Source organism: Hypomesus transpacificus, chromosome 19 (genome assembly GCF_021917145.1).
Source record: "Hypomesus transpacificus isolate Combined female chromosome 19, fHypTra1, whole genome shotgun sequence".
NCBI classification, from domain to species: Eukaryota; Metazoa; Chordata; class Actinopteri; order Osmeriformes; family Osmeridae; genus Hypomesus; species Hypomesus transpacificus.
In genome coordinates, this window is record NC_061078.1 from 8,661,660 (window position 1) to 8,678,925 (window position 17,266).

Genomic DNA, 17,266 nt, shown 5'->3' on the forward strand with positions numbered 1-17,266 from the left:
CCAGTGGGGCTAGACAGATTAATTATGTGAAACTCCACCTCAAGACAGTGTGGATGTGAGGCTTACCTCTATCAGGGTATTCAACTGCACCGCTCTAATCCATTGATTGCCTTCTTACTGCAAACAACGGTTTGTGTTTAGCCCACTAGCCTAAAACTAGACTAACTGGAGCAGTAGCCTACTGAAGGTACAGACAGTAACTTTACGTTGTGCTGTTTAATGATAACAGTCTGAAAAGCACCTGTACTTCCCTTCATGTTTCAAACATATTCAACACAATTTCACCATGTTTCCAGACCACAAAAAGGGTTAGCAGTGAGTTGTTCTAAGCATAGGCAACAAAGGCAGTCGCCTATGGTGCCACCTGCAGGCTGATTGTGCACAAAAAACAAGTATTTGGGGGGCAATTCCACCATTGCTGCCTACCACATCACTCCAACATTGTCAAGTCCGACGCCCATTTTGATTAACACTAGGTGTTCATGGTAGAGATGTACCTCAACTCATATTTTATGCCTTAAAATGTGTGAATGTGTTGGCCTGGTGTACTTGGCCTGACACATTCTTGAGATAAGATAGTTAAAAGAGAGAACACCAATTTAAATGTTGTCTTTCCATTACCATACCATACTGTATCTAGCACATAAAGAACAAGACAAACCAAGACAGTAAACCCTATCTTGTTTCAAGCTCCCAACTACATTTTACTGACTAGCTCCCCTTGGTTCTTTACAATCGCCTGATAACCATTGGCTCAGCCAGGAAGTAGTGCATTCTCTTATTGGCAGAACACAATGTATCTTTTGATAGAATGCAAAGCAAATCAATCCAAGCAATAATCGTCCTGTCAGGAATACTTTTGTTTTTTTTTATGAGCATGTACACTATTAGTGGCTTTTTTGTCTATAATCGTACAATTTGTCTATAATCGTACAACATATAATGTACTTTTCGATGTGGAACGAGGAAAGTGCAATATGATTAAATTAGTTATTTACTCATTGAGAATTGAATCATTCAAACTGGGGTCTACACACATCTAAAAAGCTCTTAAGAAATCTAGTTCCAGAAATTACGATGCACAGTACAAGCCACTTCCAGAGATGGTATGATTTGAGTTGAATGAATTTGCTTTACAGTGATCTGAATTGGTTTGGAACGTTAACATATTTTTCCGTTCACCCTTACAGTATATGAAAGCTTATTGCCAAAATAACAGTCATTTCCGGCGACAAAAGGTGAATTTGTGCAAGGTCGTCCATCTCATTAAAGAGAACCCATGAGGTCTGCAGGGGTTTTTGGCTCTGCCTGAGCACCAAGTGGAACACTGAAAAGATCTCTTGCTCCATGACTTCATTTTGGGGAGGTGTAGTTAATAAAAAAGCACTTGGGCCTGGACCCAACAAATACATGCTGTTGCATTTGTGTAATTAATCCATAATTACATAAAACAAGGAAGCAATCTCTGTAATCAGTCATTGTGTTATCATAATAAATAACAATAACTCTGATAATAATACATTATCTGATTTAATGACAGAAAAATATTTCAACCAGGATTTGGAAATTCAGTTATTCAGTGAAAAAAAAAATGCACTTGGAATTAGAGTCACTGACTCTTATTTTTAGAATTACAGATATCTAAACTTTCATAGGGCTTGAAATTAAAGCTGGGAGATTTGGGGAGCTTGGAGGTTGTCAATTGAAGGAGCTGGAAAGCAAAGTATAGCCTGACGTTGTCATACTCATAATTCTAGTCAGAATGAGTCTGAGAACCCTCCGTTGGGCTTTGACTACAGGGCGTGTTTCAAACAAGCCTGGAAAACAAATGCCTCTTCGCTCAATTGGATAGATCTACAACCAATCAGAGCAACAGAGTATGTGACGTATGTTAAGCACCGCATAGTTGTTGTAACAGAACTAAACTACAAGCAGACTTGAAGTATGCTTGAAGAATGAATACAAACGATTTTTGCCTGTGTTGTAAAATTAATTTAAGGGTAGGGAGAGTACTTGTTCACACGGTCAACCTTTTTGAGCGAAACAATAAAGGGCAATGCATATACGAAGTTCTCCGTTTAGCATTACAACTCCATCGGGGCCAGCTGATAAATTAAACTTTTACCGAATCCCGTAGGAAGGACGGCAAAAACATATTTTCCATCGACAAATGCCTTGATTGCGTCTCTCTGTTCCTCTTTCAAAATTAATGCGCTGTCGATGTCTTCTAAAACAGACTCGATGGCAGTATCATAACATCCCAGATCTCCAGCGGTAGCCATGTTTGTTCAAAACTAATTCAACTTAAGCGCTCTTTTGTGACGTGGGTGATTACGTTACTGTTGATCATCTGTCCATCATAGTATAAAGCCCGCCCTGGCAATTTAATTGGTTCGCCCAGATTCTGGTTTTCTGTAGTTGGTCCCCAATACGAGACCCTCCAGACCCAACTTCCCGACCAAATTTTTTTGGGGGCGGGGAAAGTTGGGCTGGCAGCCAGGCTAAGCAAAGTATGCCACAGCTCAAGAAATATATGGAAAAAAGAAAAAATGAATCTATTTGATCTGATTTTGAAGATTTTGCCCAAAACTTCAAGTGATAACCAATAACCATCACATCAAAAATCAAAAAAAAAACTCAAAAATCCTTCTATTCCCAGCATGTACAGTACACATGTACAGTACATAAGTACAAGTGCACCAGTACAAGAGCACCCTCCAGTTTTGGTTTAATTTACTCTTTTGAGGGGGACTTTAGATGTAGGTGTCTGCTACTGCAGTTGTTTGATCATCAACCGGAAACGTTTAACACTGAAAGGTCTGTTTATCTGACCCCTTATTAGAAATTGTTTAAACAGAAGGCACTCACAGAAAATCTGTACATTTTCAATTAAGAGATTAAATCACTTCTAATATGCAAGTTGTTCAGTTCTCAATTCTCATTTCTCAAAGGGACCTAGCCTACTGTGTGTTTATGAATACTTAATAGATATTAAATTACTCTGTAATTATTTATGGCCATGGAGTATTCTGGACAATTTATGTACATAACACTTTTCATCTGCCTCTTTTTCCTCCCAATAAATGTAACAGAATGATCACAAATACTCAAAATGTATGTCAAATTCAACATCTCTGATAGTCATTGTTGTCTGTGGATCACACAGATTGAATAAGATTTAACTGGGAGTTAACTGAGATCTTAGGTTTTGCTCAGCCTGCATCATGTTAGAAACCAGATTTACATGGCAGTTTTAATACACTGCACCATAGTGGCCCATTTTAGCAAAGCACTCAATCTGAATGTAGTTAAGGCAAAGAAGAAACTACAGACAACTTATCGTGACCATAAATTAATTAAGATGTGAAACATCTTAATACTTTATTTTTCTACATAAATAAATATCTACATAAAACTGCCAATACATAAAAGCAAGAGTAAAGCAGTACTATTCACATCAAACATTGAGCAGCTGCCTGTAGAATAGAATCCTCTTACATGTCCTCATCTTACTTATGATTGTCATGTTAAGATATTGAAAGAAGAAAGTCAAGTGATGAATGACAACCTACTTTAGCTACTCTCAGGAAACAAATTGGAAAAGTAATACTTTATACTGTAGTTGACAGCGTGGTGATGGATATCTTCAAACAGATGGAAAACGTCTCAAAATGTTTTGTGAAACCTCTTTGAGCTGCCAGGCTTTGGTCTGTAATGTACTTTTCCTATTTGTAAAATGTATGGAATAGAGAAAACAGCCTCATATGTACAGACTTCAGTACCAACATGTGCCTAAAGACTTTCGACAAACTTCTCATGATATAATCCCTAAGTTTTGTGTGCCTATTCAATAACATTCAGTAGCTATTGAGCTATCACAGTGCAAAGCTGTGGTGACAGAGGAAGGTTGGCTATCTTGGCTAATTCACTTCCGCTTTAGACTTACTCTTGCTAGTTTTGGATTTGGGGGGAGGTTCGGCTTCTTCGGCATCAGGGGAGCCGGGGGTGAAGCTGGGCGGGCTGGGGGCAGCCTCCACATCTGGTTCCGGCTCCAGGGGCAGGGATGGGGGCTTGGGGGGGGTTCCTGTACAAGCCATGGATTACAATCAGACCGCTTGATTTACACAACTTCTACTTGCTACTGATTCCATATACAAGTTTTTACAGGACAGTTAAAATGTATTGACACTCAGTAAGTGGAACATAAATTGAGTGACCCCTCAATATGAAGCGCTGGTCAGGGTTAAGGTTAGGATTTTCAACGTTTGTGAATGATGCCTCCACTATGAGCCCAGTAGTACTATACCTGTTGGAAGCTGTATGCTCTTGTTGAAGCTGGCAGCGGAGGACATGGCCTGGCCCAGAGCCTGGTTGGTGCCTAGTGGCTGCTGGGAGCTGGGTGCCTTGGCGGAGGAGCCAGAGGTCTTCTTGGACTTGGAATCCTTGGCAGGTTTGGTCCACACCATGCTCTCACCCACCTGCAGGGCAGTCGCCATCTTCTGAGCCATGTCCATTAGCTTAGAAGAAATACAGAATGGAGGTGTTGGGAGTTGAGAAATGGTTTGCTTCATCAGGCTCAAACCCGGGCCCCGGCATTAAGGCCTGAGCCTTATTGGTATACTCTTACCCAATGAGCCACCAGGGCCGTGGAGAAAGACTGACGTCTGAGGAAACTCTTTACCAAATCTTCAATGGAGTGATATAACAAACGTCATACACTTGAAATGATAAGGACGATGATCACATCACCTAAAACTTAAGCTGGAGCTTCGGTATTATCAAGCACGATAAGCATGTGACTCTTTGGGGTTTACTTCCTTTACCAGGTAAATTGACTGAGAAAATATTATCTTTTCAGAGCAACAACGGTCAAAGCATAGCATAAAGTAGTAGTTTAAAGACTGTAACTGTGTGTAATGCTACCTCCGGATCAAAATCGGTGTTGCTGTCTTTCAGTAGGTTGACCTTCCTTTCCATTTCCTGGTACTGCTCCAAGGCTGCCTTCTTGTCACCATGATTGTAGAGCAGGATGGCAAAGTTCAGATTGACCAACGGATTGGATCTGAGTAGGAGAGGATGAGGAGGACACCGATCACAGCAGACAACCACTCAATAATTGACATTAAATTACCAGTTTTGGGTGATATTGACAGGGACTGACGGAAGATCAAACTGAATGGGGGAGTTCAACAGGGGGAAACTCACTCGTCTAGAGCTACCGCTTGCTCGTAGGACCGTGTGGCGTTCTCCACATCATCCAGATTAGTCAGAGCCACTGTTGGAGAATTAAATCAAAATAGTAATACGTATCAATGCCCTGCCAACTACAAATCATACAAGTTATTGCCTAATTGTTAGCCTTTTTAAGCATGATCGGTTAAGAACCTTATTATGACATGTTTTGAGAAAAACGATGCATACTTAAAAAGCTTTGAGTTTAGATTTTTCACAAATCACAATCCCACTAAGCCCTAATCTAAACCAGTGTTTCTGACAGGTTTACCAGCCAGCAGCATATAGAGCTCTCCTAGGCGTGGGTGCAGGTTTGTGGCGGCGCTGAGGAAATGAAAGGCAGAGGCGTACTGCTGCATGGTCAGGTGCACCAGACCCAGGTTGTAAAGCACCTTCCAGTCGAATGGAGACAAGTAGTGGGCTCGCTTCAGACAGCTGATGGCCTGGACAGAGGAGGTGGAAAATATCATCTGGGTTAATTTTGTAAATTATTTTTACCGTAATATAATACAATGCAGGGTAATGGCTTGAAGACTGCATAGCACAAATAATCAATATAACAGTCTAAAAGCAGGAAACATTACCCATATCTGACAAGTTATCCATCTGTGACTTTAATCAAAGCATTAAAGTATGCCAAACATGGTCTGACCCCTGATCGACCAGACAATGTAGCTAAAACAATTACAGCATTTTGGAGATGCAGTATTAGATACGGTGATGATTATCAGAAGAGCACTACTCACTGCAACATATTTCTTCTTGCCGAAGAAGCACATGCCAATATTGTTCCAGAGGGGAGGGCTCTCAGGCACAGAGTAGGCTGCCACGCGATACTTGTTCATGGCCACGTCAAAATCCCCGTGGGTCTGCATCATACTACCAGCAGCTAAGATGGCCTTGGAAGAACATATATACACATACGAGCATGAACCATGAACAGATAAAGCATCAGCAGCATTGTGTTCTGGTGTGAAACTAGTGCTGCCAACCTACTGTATAGTTGTTCGGGTCATAGGTCAGGGCGTTTCCGAGATGCTCAAATGCTTTCTGATATTTCCCAAGCTGTGAAATTGTGAAAATGGTCAGTAAAGAAGTTACAGTAAGAAATTGGAAATTTCAGTTTCAGTCATGAATAAACTCCATGTTTATGACTAACTTACAAAATGTTGTCCTTTCGGGAAATGTTACTTGAAATATATTCATACTGCTGTGCTGTCAGTGACTTACTTGCAGATACAACAGTCCAAGAGTTGTCAGCAAGTCAGTATTTTCAGGGCAGTACCTAAGAAATTAAGAAGTAGAAGTATTTCATGTGAAACGTAACCTTCCATTGGAAAGAATTAAGCATAGTACCATTAGTGTAGAGGAATTGTACAAATTTGGATAATCTGAATATTTAATGGTCTCGAATCAGCACAATTGCTAAGTATTAATAGTGACTGGAGGGGATGATTTAGCTGAGAGAGAGAGAGAGAGAGAGAGACTCGTTTATATGTTCTCAGTGGTTTGTCTCATTAAAATCAACCCTTGCACTGAAAGACTTGATTAATTCAGTTTGTCTCAACATGAGGTGGCAATAACGAGCACAAAGACAGTTTTTGTACTCCATTGGCCTAAATATTTAAAGTCAAACAGTAACTTTTATATTGTTTTAAAACAATGTCATGGGTGACATACTAAAATATTGCCTGGGGAGAAGTTACTGACATTAGCTGTACTGGAATTAAGTAAAAGAGTATTAGAATAGTGTGAAGACGGTGTAGACAGGATATCTCACGTCACAAAATGCAATAGCTTTTCATATATTTGTGTACATTTTCCAAACTTTTACTTACTCCACTGCATTCTTGTACACCTCTATGGCCTTGTCTGTGTCACCAGCTAGCAAGTGGACCTTTCCCAACATCATGAAGGTCTTGTCATGTTTATTTAATTGCAGCGCCAAGTTCAACCTCTCTTCTGCCTAGGACCCAAGACACATCTGCTAATATACATCTGCAGATAACTTAGCTCTCTAGTAGAGGTCCTTTCTTTAAGCATGCCCACAAACTTGAAGCTGTTAATTCTCATGACTTGAATGTGCACCAGTGCTACTAATCAACCACCACTTCATACTTACGTTTTTGAAGTCTTTAATGAAGGAATAGCAAACCCCCAGATTGTGGTTGACCTCCTGTGTTAAGACAACATATCAAATAAACCACGTAGTCTGACCACAGAACATGCAGTGAGTAGCCCATTTCTCTTACCCAGTCCTTGTCATTTAAGCGTCCAGCTTCATGATAAACCTCAATGGCTGCCTTGTGCTTACCCAGCAGAAACCTGGAGAAAGAAATGGCCAACCCAACAAAATATGAGCCTAAAGGAACAAACGATTCTTCAAGCAACAGGGCCAAAGCATGGTATAAACTCCAAAATGACTGCAATGTATTAACCAAAAGGAAGAGACACATCGGAGGGCGGAGGGGCCTCAGATTAAATATTGAGAAAAAACTTGTGTGCACTAATAATCATTGTCATTACGTTCTAATTTGCTGTCTTAGTTGTGTGATCCAAGCATTGGGGATGTGTGTGTGTGTGTGCTGGGGGGAGTGGGGGGGGGGGGGTTGTGAGGATGCTCACAGTGATCTGGCTACTTGTTTGAGGTTGTCAGGACTGGTGGGATTGAGAATGGAACAGCTCTGGAACAGCTCAAGGGACTGCTGGATCTGCCCCTCCAGGCGTAAGATTAGTGCTTTAGTAAAAAAGAAAAAGAGGCTTTTTATTTGCACAAATACTTACACAAACACACCGTAAATCATAGCATGTGATATAGGGAGATAGAGCTTGGAGTAGTGGTTTATACTCTTAGCTTTAATTGCAACTGTTGTATGCTGTTTTGTCATGGTGACTGATAATTCTACATGGATGGTCTGTGTTTTACCTTGAACATATATGGCATATTCACACATGCCATGGGTCTCCTGGAGCTGGTCTTTAATGATCGCCTTTGGTAAACACACAGATTGCAAGATTGTTATTCTAGCACAGGTCTGAAATAATCTATATAATTTGTGAGAACCAGGTTTTGGAATCCACGTTTTACTATACCAAATAGAATGAAAAAGTCATTGTTACTTTTTTTACTTCAACCCCTAAAACTATTTGTCTACAGATATACCGGGAACGGCTGATGAACAAGTTAAAGATACATGCCATGGTATGTTTTAATGATTGATAGTGGCTGTTTGAAACTGGTGATTGCATCCCCATTCTCACAGCAGCCCACCTCATTAGACTACACTGAGATAGAACTGCCCTTGTTACTAAGGAGGGACCCATTGATGCCAAGTATCCATTAATCCCACACTGTCTGTCTGGTAGGGCTGGAGGGTCAGTTTGACACGAAACACATCAAGGAGGTGACCATGGAATGACACAGGGATCAGGAGAGCCTGCAGGGGAGCCTACCTTGCACGTCTCATAGTCCTTTCTAATGTAGTGCAGGTGGATGAGCCAGTTCCTCCTTTCCAGAATTGGAAATTCTGGAGCTGAGAAGAGACAGATAATTCATTCATTTTTTTAGAGGAATATATTTTTTCAAACCTAAAACTGAGCTTTTTAAAGTAAAAGTCCATTCACATAACAAGGCAATATGGCCTACTGTATCATTTTCACAATAAACTAGTTGAGAACATGTTCTTCAATTAGAATAATTCAACTGAATGTGGCCAAGCTAACAATGCTGTGAATATATATCAGCTTCTGAAACTGTAATTCCTGTCTCTGTATAGGTAACTGCTATTTAACATTTAACCTTTTGTGGACAAATAGGCTACTGGGAGGAAAGAACTACTTCCAATTTAATTATAATAGCATATGTTAGCTACAGTCACAGAATCTTAGTAATAGCATAACTAATTGATAAAGACAAGGAGTAATCTCTTTTGGAGTCTGCACAAGGTTAAGATATGCTCCAAGTTGCCCAGGTAACCCTTCTATTACAAGCTTAGTTCTCAATGCAGCACCACAGGGGCTTTTGATATGCTAAAGACAGAAAGACATATTGAACAGGCAACTGAATACAAAAGGTTGCTCTCGTAAGGTCAGGAAACCTCAAGAGTCACACCATACACTGAACAATTGTTTTAGTCTTTCTTCAGGGAGAACACAGTATTGCATTCAAGCACACATTCAAAATAGTGACTTTGATTTCAGTAATCAGTGTTATCTCGGTTCTACCTGTGAGAGAGAACAGGTAGTTGAGTCAGTTGCTGATATTAGGATGTTAGCTGATGTACTGCCTTTAGAAAGGCTATGATTTACACTAAAGCTCCCCTCTGATTTGATCTCCCAGGCCTTAAGGCTGGGATCCAGTGTCTCGCAGTAAAAACTGGAAAAGGATGCTGATCCTCTCCAACCCCAACACAGAGTAGGAAAAGTGCTTTTCTCATATTTGGCACATCAGAATTGCAATGTCCCTATTTGTAGACTTAATCCGCTTTCCTCCTGCTGAGACAGCAATAATATTCTTGTCTCTAGGTTTCAGCTGGGCCCTGTGGCACTTAAAGTCCTAATTTACAAAGCTGGGCAGCTTTGGAGAAGAGAGGGGGATTCATGTGTGACAAGTCTTCCAATAACAATAAAGGGGATATGGCGACAAGTAAGTTGCAACCCAGCATGAAACCTCCCAAAATATAGCTTTGTAGAAGGTTCTATCCCCAACATGTTGTATTTCTCTCTTTGTGTGCGACCTAGCTAAAGCAATGGTTGAATTGGCCATTCTGTTCACAGTAACAATCTGGCACAGAAGATACATTTAGAACAGAACAATTAAGAAACGGCTGATGAAATGAAAAGGTATGGCGCAAATCCACAACTTGCCACCTCATGGAAAAATATGTAGAAAGGGAATGTAGAAAGGTAACATTTGAAATGAGGTGCTTTCCTCATATTTACAGCATTTTTTGTTTCAAGTGGCCCAAAGGGAGACAATATACTTTAATTAATTTCCAGTTGGACATGGGTCAATTCCAACATCCCCAATCTTTCCCAATAGTATTTGACTTTGTACTCTCACATACTGGCAACACATAGGGTGTAGAGGTGTATTCATTGATATGCAATATTATACTCTAGTATATATTTTTTATGCTGGATTAAGCAACATGATTACTGTTTGCAGGGAAAGGTTGAGGGTGCCCTCTGGTGGAAACGCTGTATTTTGAAAACAGAAGTATGTTGAAACGGTGGGATGCTAGATGTATGATACACTATATAAACAAAAGTAGTGGGACACAACACCTACATGACCTTTTATGACATCCCATAAATATCCTCCTCCAAATATCCACGGCTGTAGACGGTAATGTTTACTTGTTGGTTCATGTCAGTCAGTATGAATAAACATTTAAAAACATGTTAAATTATATATATATTTTGATATATAAGTCGCACCTGACTATAAGTCGCAGGACCAGCCAAACTATGAAAAAAGTGTGATTTATAGTCCGGAGAATACAGTAGGTGTGATGGTCAGATGTACCAATACTTTTGTCCAGATTAGTGCATTTTGTGCAATGGTCAATTGTGGATTTTTTCTGTAGAAATGTTAAACTTACTTCTATGACAATTGATATGGCTATCTACTGATGCAAGGGCTAAAAGAAAATCATAGGGCTCATTGCAAAGCCTAACACATGCAAGCCTAGAGTGTAACATTCACACATTCACAACAAAAAGTTGTGTCTACTCTGTCTACTTAACCCATGTTTCAGCACACTTACCTTTAGGGGCCCTTCGCTTTTTGGGTTCAGTGGCCATTGGGAGCTATAAAAAAGTAGTATTTTTTTATTGCAGTGGGACAGGGACACCATGTATAGGCAACCTGATACAAACCATTCAGGTGGACAATGAACTTCTTAAACTTCAGTTTAACTATGTATTTGCATGATAAACACTTGGTAGGAAGCATATTAGGTTGCTTTCTGGACGGTCAATGTGTCTACATTTACTCCTAGCATACCTGTCAATGTCAATACATTATTAGGGAGTCAGATGGCTGAGCGGATACGCTCTGTATAAGAGCGTCTGCTATATGCAATTGGTCTACTTCACCCTACACTGGAGAGTTGCACTGTTCACAAAATGGAAGATTTTTTAGAAGATTAGCTAGTTTAGCTCTAGTTAGCTCACTACCCTAATCTACATTAGTTGGGCTTGGCTGGCTAGCTAAATAAGATAGCCACGTTAATTGTTGCAAACCTTTGACCCAGTTATTACGTGTGCTTGGTTACTTGCTAGTAACTGAGCAGCTAGACAACTGCAAAATTAAATGTTTTAACCACAGTAGGTTACGAATCGACGTCTTGTTTGACAGAGGCGAGATAGCATGCTATCCAATTAGTACAGTAACTACAGTAGTTAGCGTTATATGTTAGTAGGTAAGGGATTACTGTTGGTACAGTAGCTAGCTACAGTATATTAGCATACTGTGGTAGCTAGAGCTAGCTAGCTATTTAGCAAACAAATGTCAGCAGCGAATGTTGAATAAATGGTTTGCTTGCTTACAATCAATTTATCATCTCTGCTCCGACAATAGGTTTAATACAGTGATACTAGCCAGCAAGTTCATTGCGCTCACAAGACAGTGTATCCACTTTTGTCACTCACCAATGATGTGTTCTCCTCCTCTGCCATTTTGACTGTGCGAATGTCAAGGATAAACAGGATGTTGCTATGGAAACACCACACTTTGTATGGGCTCAAAACGAGGCCAAAAGTATTGCAAATGCGTGTAGGACGATCCACAAATGTAAAACATTTCGCATATGTAAAACTGGTTCCAAAAACGTAAAACACGTTCCACAAATAAAACCGAAATGTATTCCAAATGTATTTTTCCGGTCAGTTGCGTATAACCTTTGGTGTTCCAAATTGGGCGTCTAAAAGTTACTCCTTTTCATCAATGTATTTGGTATAGCACTATTAGTAGACTACATTTTCAATCTAGCACAACGTTTCATTCTTCGTTCATACTATGGTGTGAAAATATCTACAGACAGGACCTGCTAGTCTGCAAATGGAAACTATAGGCTATGAAAACGCTTGGGAGAGCAACCAAAGAGTATTATTTGAAGCAACAAAGGAGGCCATCGTTTAGATCCGGATTAACCTGCCACATAGGCAGAAAATCTGGACAAACAACAAATAGGCAACCACCTGCAATGCTGTCTGCGACACTGCAAACACCTCTTGAAGGTGGAGCTGGATTGTCAATAGGGCCATTCGAATTTTACTTCCTTATTCGCTTGTGTGTGGATGCAGTCGACGGACAAGGATTTACTATTTTGAAGGTAGACTCATGATTTTGTTCGAATTAATTTACTCACTAATCGATAAGATTAGATTGCTTCTATTTGTAAATAAACTATCATACTGAGACGATTTACAGACAATGCCATAAGCATGCACCTTACAGGTTGATGATAACCAACTTTTCATCACATTTTTATAATTGTGTTCGACCATTGTTATTGTATCGTGTGATGTGTTTTATAAATAATAAAAAGCATAAAGTTCTGCTAATATCCCACATTTTCGTCGTTGGGTCTTAAAAGAATAGGTCCCGGAAGTTGTCATGTCACAGGATGTCGCTTGGTTGTGCGTATCCGATAAATCGAAGGAAATGTTGTTACGTTGTCATGTAGGCTAATGTTACTGTTTTTATGACTTACATTTGATCTTTTTCTCTCAACCATGAACAGGATTCTGCTGAAACGCTCGAAAATTCTCAGAATGGCACTCGCTGGCTCTAATACGGTGGAAGGTAGCGAAGAGACATTTTTATTTAAGGCTATAAAAATTGCCGCCGTGGTAGCACTTTATTGGTTCATTTCAATTACTATGGTTTTTCTTAATAATTATCTTCTAGACAGTAACGAATTGGATGCACCTTTGTTTGTAACATTTTATCAGTGTTTTGTCACAGTGGGGCTCTGTTGGGTCATGCAATTTTTTTCCAAATTGTGTCCTGGATTGGTCGACTTCCCCTCGGTCAAATTTGACTTAAAGATTTCCAGGGAGGTTCTACCATTGTCTGTAGTCTTTATTTCAATGATAACATTTAACAATCTGTGCCTCAAATACGTTGGAGTAGCTTTCTACACCGTTGGACGTTCTCTGTCTACTGTGTTCAATGTACTTCTGTCCTACGTTATCTTGAAGCAGACCACGTCTTTCAAAGCCATTATGTGCTGTGGAGTCATTCTAGGTAAGTCAGCTACCACATTTTATTCATTGAAAGCGATATCCTATAGCCAATGCAATATAGTAAGATTGAAATGCGTTAACTCAGTCTAAGGGGACCCAGGTGTCTGTAGCCTACCATACCATTTTCCTCAGTTGCACCTACAATGCCTTTGCTCATCTTATTAGTGTGCAATATGTATCATTACACGTAGCTTATCCTTGATATTTGATCAAGCGGTTGACTTAAATATGTCTTCTGTGGTTTGTTCTATTTTTATTTGTTTTAGGTGGTTTCTGGCTTGGTGTGGACCAAGAAGGAGAAGCAGGTTCTCTCTCATGGTTGGGTGTCTTTTTTGGAGTTTTAGCCAGTGCCTGTGTCTCACTTAATGCCATATACACCAAGAAGGTGATGCCTGCTGTGGATGGGAACATCTGGAAGCTGTCTTACTACAACAATATCAATGCTTGTATCCTCTTTCTTCCGCTAATCCTCATATTTGGAGAGTTTCAACGAATTTCAAACTTCAGCGGCCTTGGCAACCTAAAGTTCTGGGGCATGATGACAGTTGGGGGTGTGTTTGGCTTTGCTATTGGCTATGTCACTGGTCTACAGATCAAGTTCACCAGCCCACTCACACACAATGTGTCGGGGACCGCCAAAGCCTGTGTTCAGACAGTCCTAGCAGTGGTCTATAACTCATCCACGAAAAGTATGTTGTGGTGGACTAGTAATATGATGGTTCTTGGAGGTTCCTCTTCTTACACATGGGTAAAAAGCATGGAAATGAAGAAGGTTGAAGTTCCTTTGGACTCAACCAAAGAGAAACTGTTGGAAGGGGAAAAACGTGATCCTGGTGTGTAGTTGCGGGACAGAACTTCTGGGACCACAATGTCAAAATAATGTATTAAAGTGGTACGGTTTTTGGGATGTCTTTTTTTTTTTTTTTTTATCACAATATTCAAGTGCTTTTTTTCACTTGGTAAATTCTTGCACACAAATGGGAATTTTGGCAAGCCATAGTGTTCCATTGTTATGACACTTTGATATCTTTCTTTGGTTTATATGGCTTGGGACCTAAATGGCTTGGGACCAAGATTTATTCAGATGAGTTTGGTCAGAGCATTCTATTGTCATAGAAGTATTTAGAAGATTCTATTGTCATAGACTGTTTTATCATAACATTCACTGTCAACTGTGAGCACGAGGTAAAATAGAAAAAAGGATTTTAGCTAAACTGTAGAACATAATTTATTTTGCATCATAGTTGGAAGGAACAATATTCTGAAACTGCAACTAAGAATATGAATATACATGACTTTGGTTTCAACCATAATTGCTTTAATTTCAATAATCTTGTCAAATGTTACTGGAATGCAAGGCATTGCTACATTGTGTCAAATACACTGGGGAAATTACAAATTGTATGTATTTCAAGATTGTCATCTTAATGATCGCTTCAGATAATCAAACTGCTCATGTACCAGTTGTATAACTTGGATGGTTATCTCCTATATCTGGATTTTATACACGATTGCAATTAAGTGCAAGCAGACTTTGACGATTGAAAGCCGTATTTGTGGAGAGGAGACATTCTACAAGATAACTTTTGATAAAGTGCCTGTTCTTTATGCACTCTGCTTTAAAAAAAGTTTTTGTTTTACAAAAACAAAACTTGACATTTATTTATATATCTTTCTTTCTTACTAGTCTACACACAGCGCCTTACTGACAAAGAAAAAACTGATGTTTTAAAGATGTTTGCACAAGAAGGTATACCACTGAGTACAGTAAAATTCATGTTTGGCAAAATATGTTTAGCTCAAGTGTGACCCATCAGCATCACACAACTCCTGGTATTATCTTAAAATCTGTCATTCTCCCAGACTGACACACAAATACTTTGAATTTCAATGTGTCTGTATGAGAATGTAGTCAATTAGAAAGTATTCCTTACTGTGTTTGAGTAATTAAGAGGTGAAATCCTAGCTGCAAAATGTTTTTTAATGTTTTTTTAAATGTTTTTTTACTTTGTCTATAAAGGTTGCTATGTGTTGATGGGCAATACATATCCAATAGTCCATTTTTATTCAGGCTATAAAGTTACTTTTTAGAGTGTAGATCTTCTATAGGCACTGTATGTATGATGTGGTTTTGAAATAGGTGTATAAATAACTGAAGGACATAACAGAAGATGAGTCCTGTAAAAATTACATAGAAGAATATCAATATAGAAAGAGGGACAAGGCAAGGATTATTTTAGTTATAATATATACATGTTTTATCTTTTGAACTCTTATTATTTTTAAATTTAATGTGAGTTTATTCAACATTTTATTACGGAGCCAATTAGGACCTTACAATCATGTTTTAACAAAACGAAACATTAAACACCTCAAGTAATACATCACAAAATAAAAAATGTTCATCAATAGTTCCAAAGGATTTCTAATTATTATTTTGTTTTGGATGAATTCCACAAGAATATAAGCAACTTATGTTAAGATACAAAACGTCAATATTACAACCTTTTTATTTATTTATTATTGTGTAGGTTCTACACAGTGAAATAAATTATATATTTTTTTAAGGGTCTCTTATATTGTACAATATTACTGTAGATATTACAAAATGATTAGGCACTGGTAGTCATTTTCTGAATGTGGTTTTCTTAAATATGCTGTATATTTTACTCTAGTCAATAATTGAGCTTTTTGTGAACATTCCAATAATAAACTTTGTTGCAAATATAAAACATTTGTATGTCAATAGGGATTATCAAGTATTTTAGAGGGCACTGCATCATGTTTTTTCACTGAAAGGGCACCTAGAAGAGACGTTATCATATTTTTTCGCACATAGGGACAACCTAGGGCAGTGGTTCCCAACCCTGGTCCTCGGGACCCCCTGTCCTGCATGTTTTAGATGTTTCCCTGCTCCAACACACCTGATTCAAATGAATGGTCATTAAAAGGCTTCTGCAGAGCTGGGTAACGACCCATTCCTTTGAAGCAGGTGTGTTGGAGCAGGGAAACATCTAAAACATGCAGGACAGGGAACCCCTGCCCTAGGGTCTCTGCATCACGTTTTTTCCACTGGCAGGGCCACCTAGAAGGGGCTTTATCATGTTTTCTTGCAAACTGGTCAACCGTACAGGACCCTTCATCATGTTTCATCTACCATAGGGGCATCCAAGAGGGCACTTTTGCTAGCGTGGGGGCATCACCCGTCCTGCACACATACACACACAGATTTCTCCCATTATAGTATGTTAAATTAGGTGTGAAGCACATGTTAAAATGATAGCATTCACTAGACATCCATCTATCCAACCAGTCTCTTCCTATTTGTTTTCAGCATGTGACATATTTTGCCATATTTACAGGCATTCAGATGTGTTTTGGTGCGTCTGAATTTAAGCTAGTCCTACTTTAAACCAAACGCTAGATGTCGCAAACAACAGGGTTATTTAGCCTACCTGTCATTTTAAATTAATTCAGCATATTTAAAAATGTTGCTTAATATCCATTCATTTGTACGAGTATGACCAGAAACACTTTAACCATTGCATAACCAAACCATCTGGGCTACACATTCTCCTATTGGATTGGTAGAATAGCCTTATTTTGGCTATTAAGACAACCAAAGATTAGATAGGATTTAGATTGCCCATTGCACACATTGGCCTACTACGGAATATATATATTTTTTTAATGTTCACCTTTGATAAATAATGATACTAATGTTGTAATGGCGTAATATGGTAAATAAATAAGGAGGTTCCTTGCTTCTATAAAATCACCA

The 17,266-nt window shown here is 39.1% G+C and overlaps 2 protein-coding genes across 9 annotated transcripts; one reads left to right on the top strand and one right to left on the bottom strand.

Moving 5' to 3' along the window:
• Positions 1 to 3,342: 3,342 nt before the first annotated feature.
• bbs4 (Bardet-Biedl syndrome 4) lies at positions 3,343 to 12,376 on the bottom strand. Of its 4 annotated transcripts, none has more exons than XM_047041384.1 (16): positions 11,887 to 12,373; positions 11,001 to 11,043; positions 8,686 to 8,765; positions 8,159 to 8,222; positions 7,858 to 7,969; positions 7,485 to 7,557; positions 7,355 to 7,408; positions 7,071 to 7,198; positions 6,463 to 6,517; positions 6,229 to 6,297; positions 5,979 to 6,131; positions 5,504 to 5,675; positions 5,206 to 5,275; positions 4,924 to 5,062; positions 4,307 to 4,517; positions 3,343 to 4,084 (listed from the first exon to the last, which is right to left on the bottom strand). In XM_047041384.1, the coding sequence occupies exons 1-16, from the start codon at positions 11,911 to 11,913 to the stop codon at positions 3,921 to 3,923; spliced, it is 1,614 nt and encodes a 537-aa protein (XP_046897340.1). In that variant the 5' UTR covers positions 11,914 to 12,373; the 3' UTR covers positions 3,343 to 3,920. The 4 variants fall into 4 exon arrangements, 3 of the variants coding, with proteins under 3 accessions (XP_046897340.1, XP_046897341.1, XP_046897343.1); XR_006957651.1 differs by lacking the exon at positions 3,343 to 4,084 and adding an exon at positions 4,628 to 4,686 and having other exon boundaries at positions 4,426 to 4,517; positions 11,887 to 12,376; XM_047041385.1 differs by lacking the exon at positions 11,001 to 11,043.
• A 94-nt stretch (positions 12,377 to 12,470) lies between these two features.
• On the top strand, positions 12,471 to 16,217 carry slc35c1 (solute carrier family 35 member C1). 5 transcript variants are annotated; one of them, XM_047041391.1, is made up of 4 exons: positions 12,471 to 12,569; positions 12,981 to 13,042; positions 13,373 to 13,486; positions 13,752 to 16,217. In XM_047041391.1, exons 2-4 carry the CDS (start codon positions 13,012 to 13,014, stop codon positions 14,324 to 14,326), a joined length of 720 nt encoding a protein of 239 aa, XP_046897347.1. In that variant the 5' UTR covers positions 12,471 to 12,569; positions 12,981 to 13,011; the 3' UTR covers positions 14,327 to 16,217. The 5 variants fall into 5 exon arrangements, with proteins under 5 accessions (XP_046897347.1, XP_046897345.1, XP_046897346.1 ...); XM_047041389.1 differs by having other exon boundaries at positions 12,981 to 13,486; XM_047041390.1 differs by lacking the exon at positions 12,471 to 12,569 and having other exon boundaries at positions 12,576 to 13,042.
• Positions 16,218 to 17,266: the final 1,049 nt, after the last annotated feature.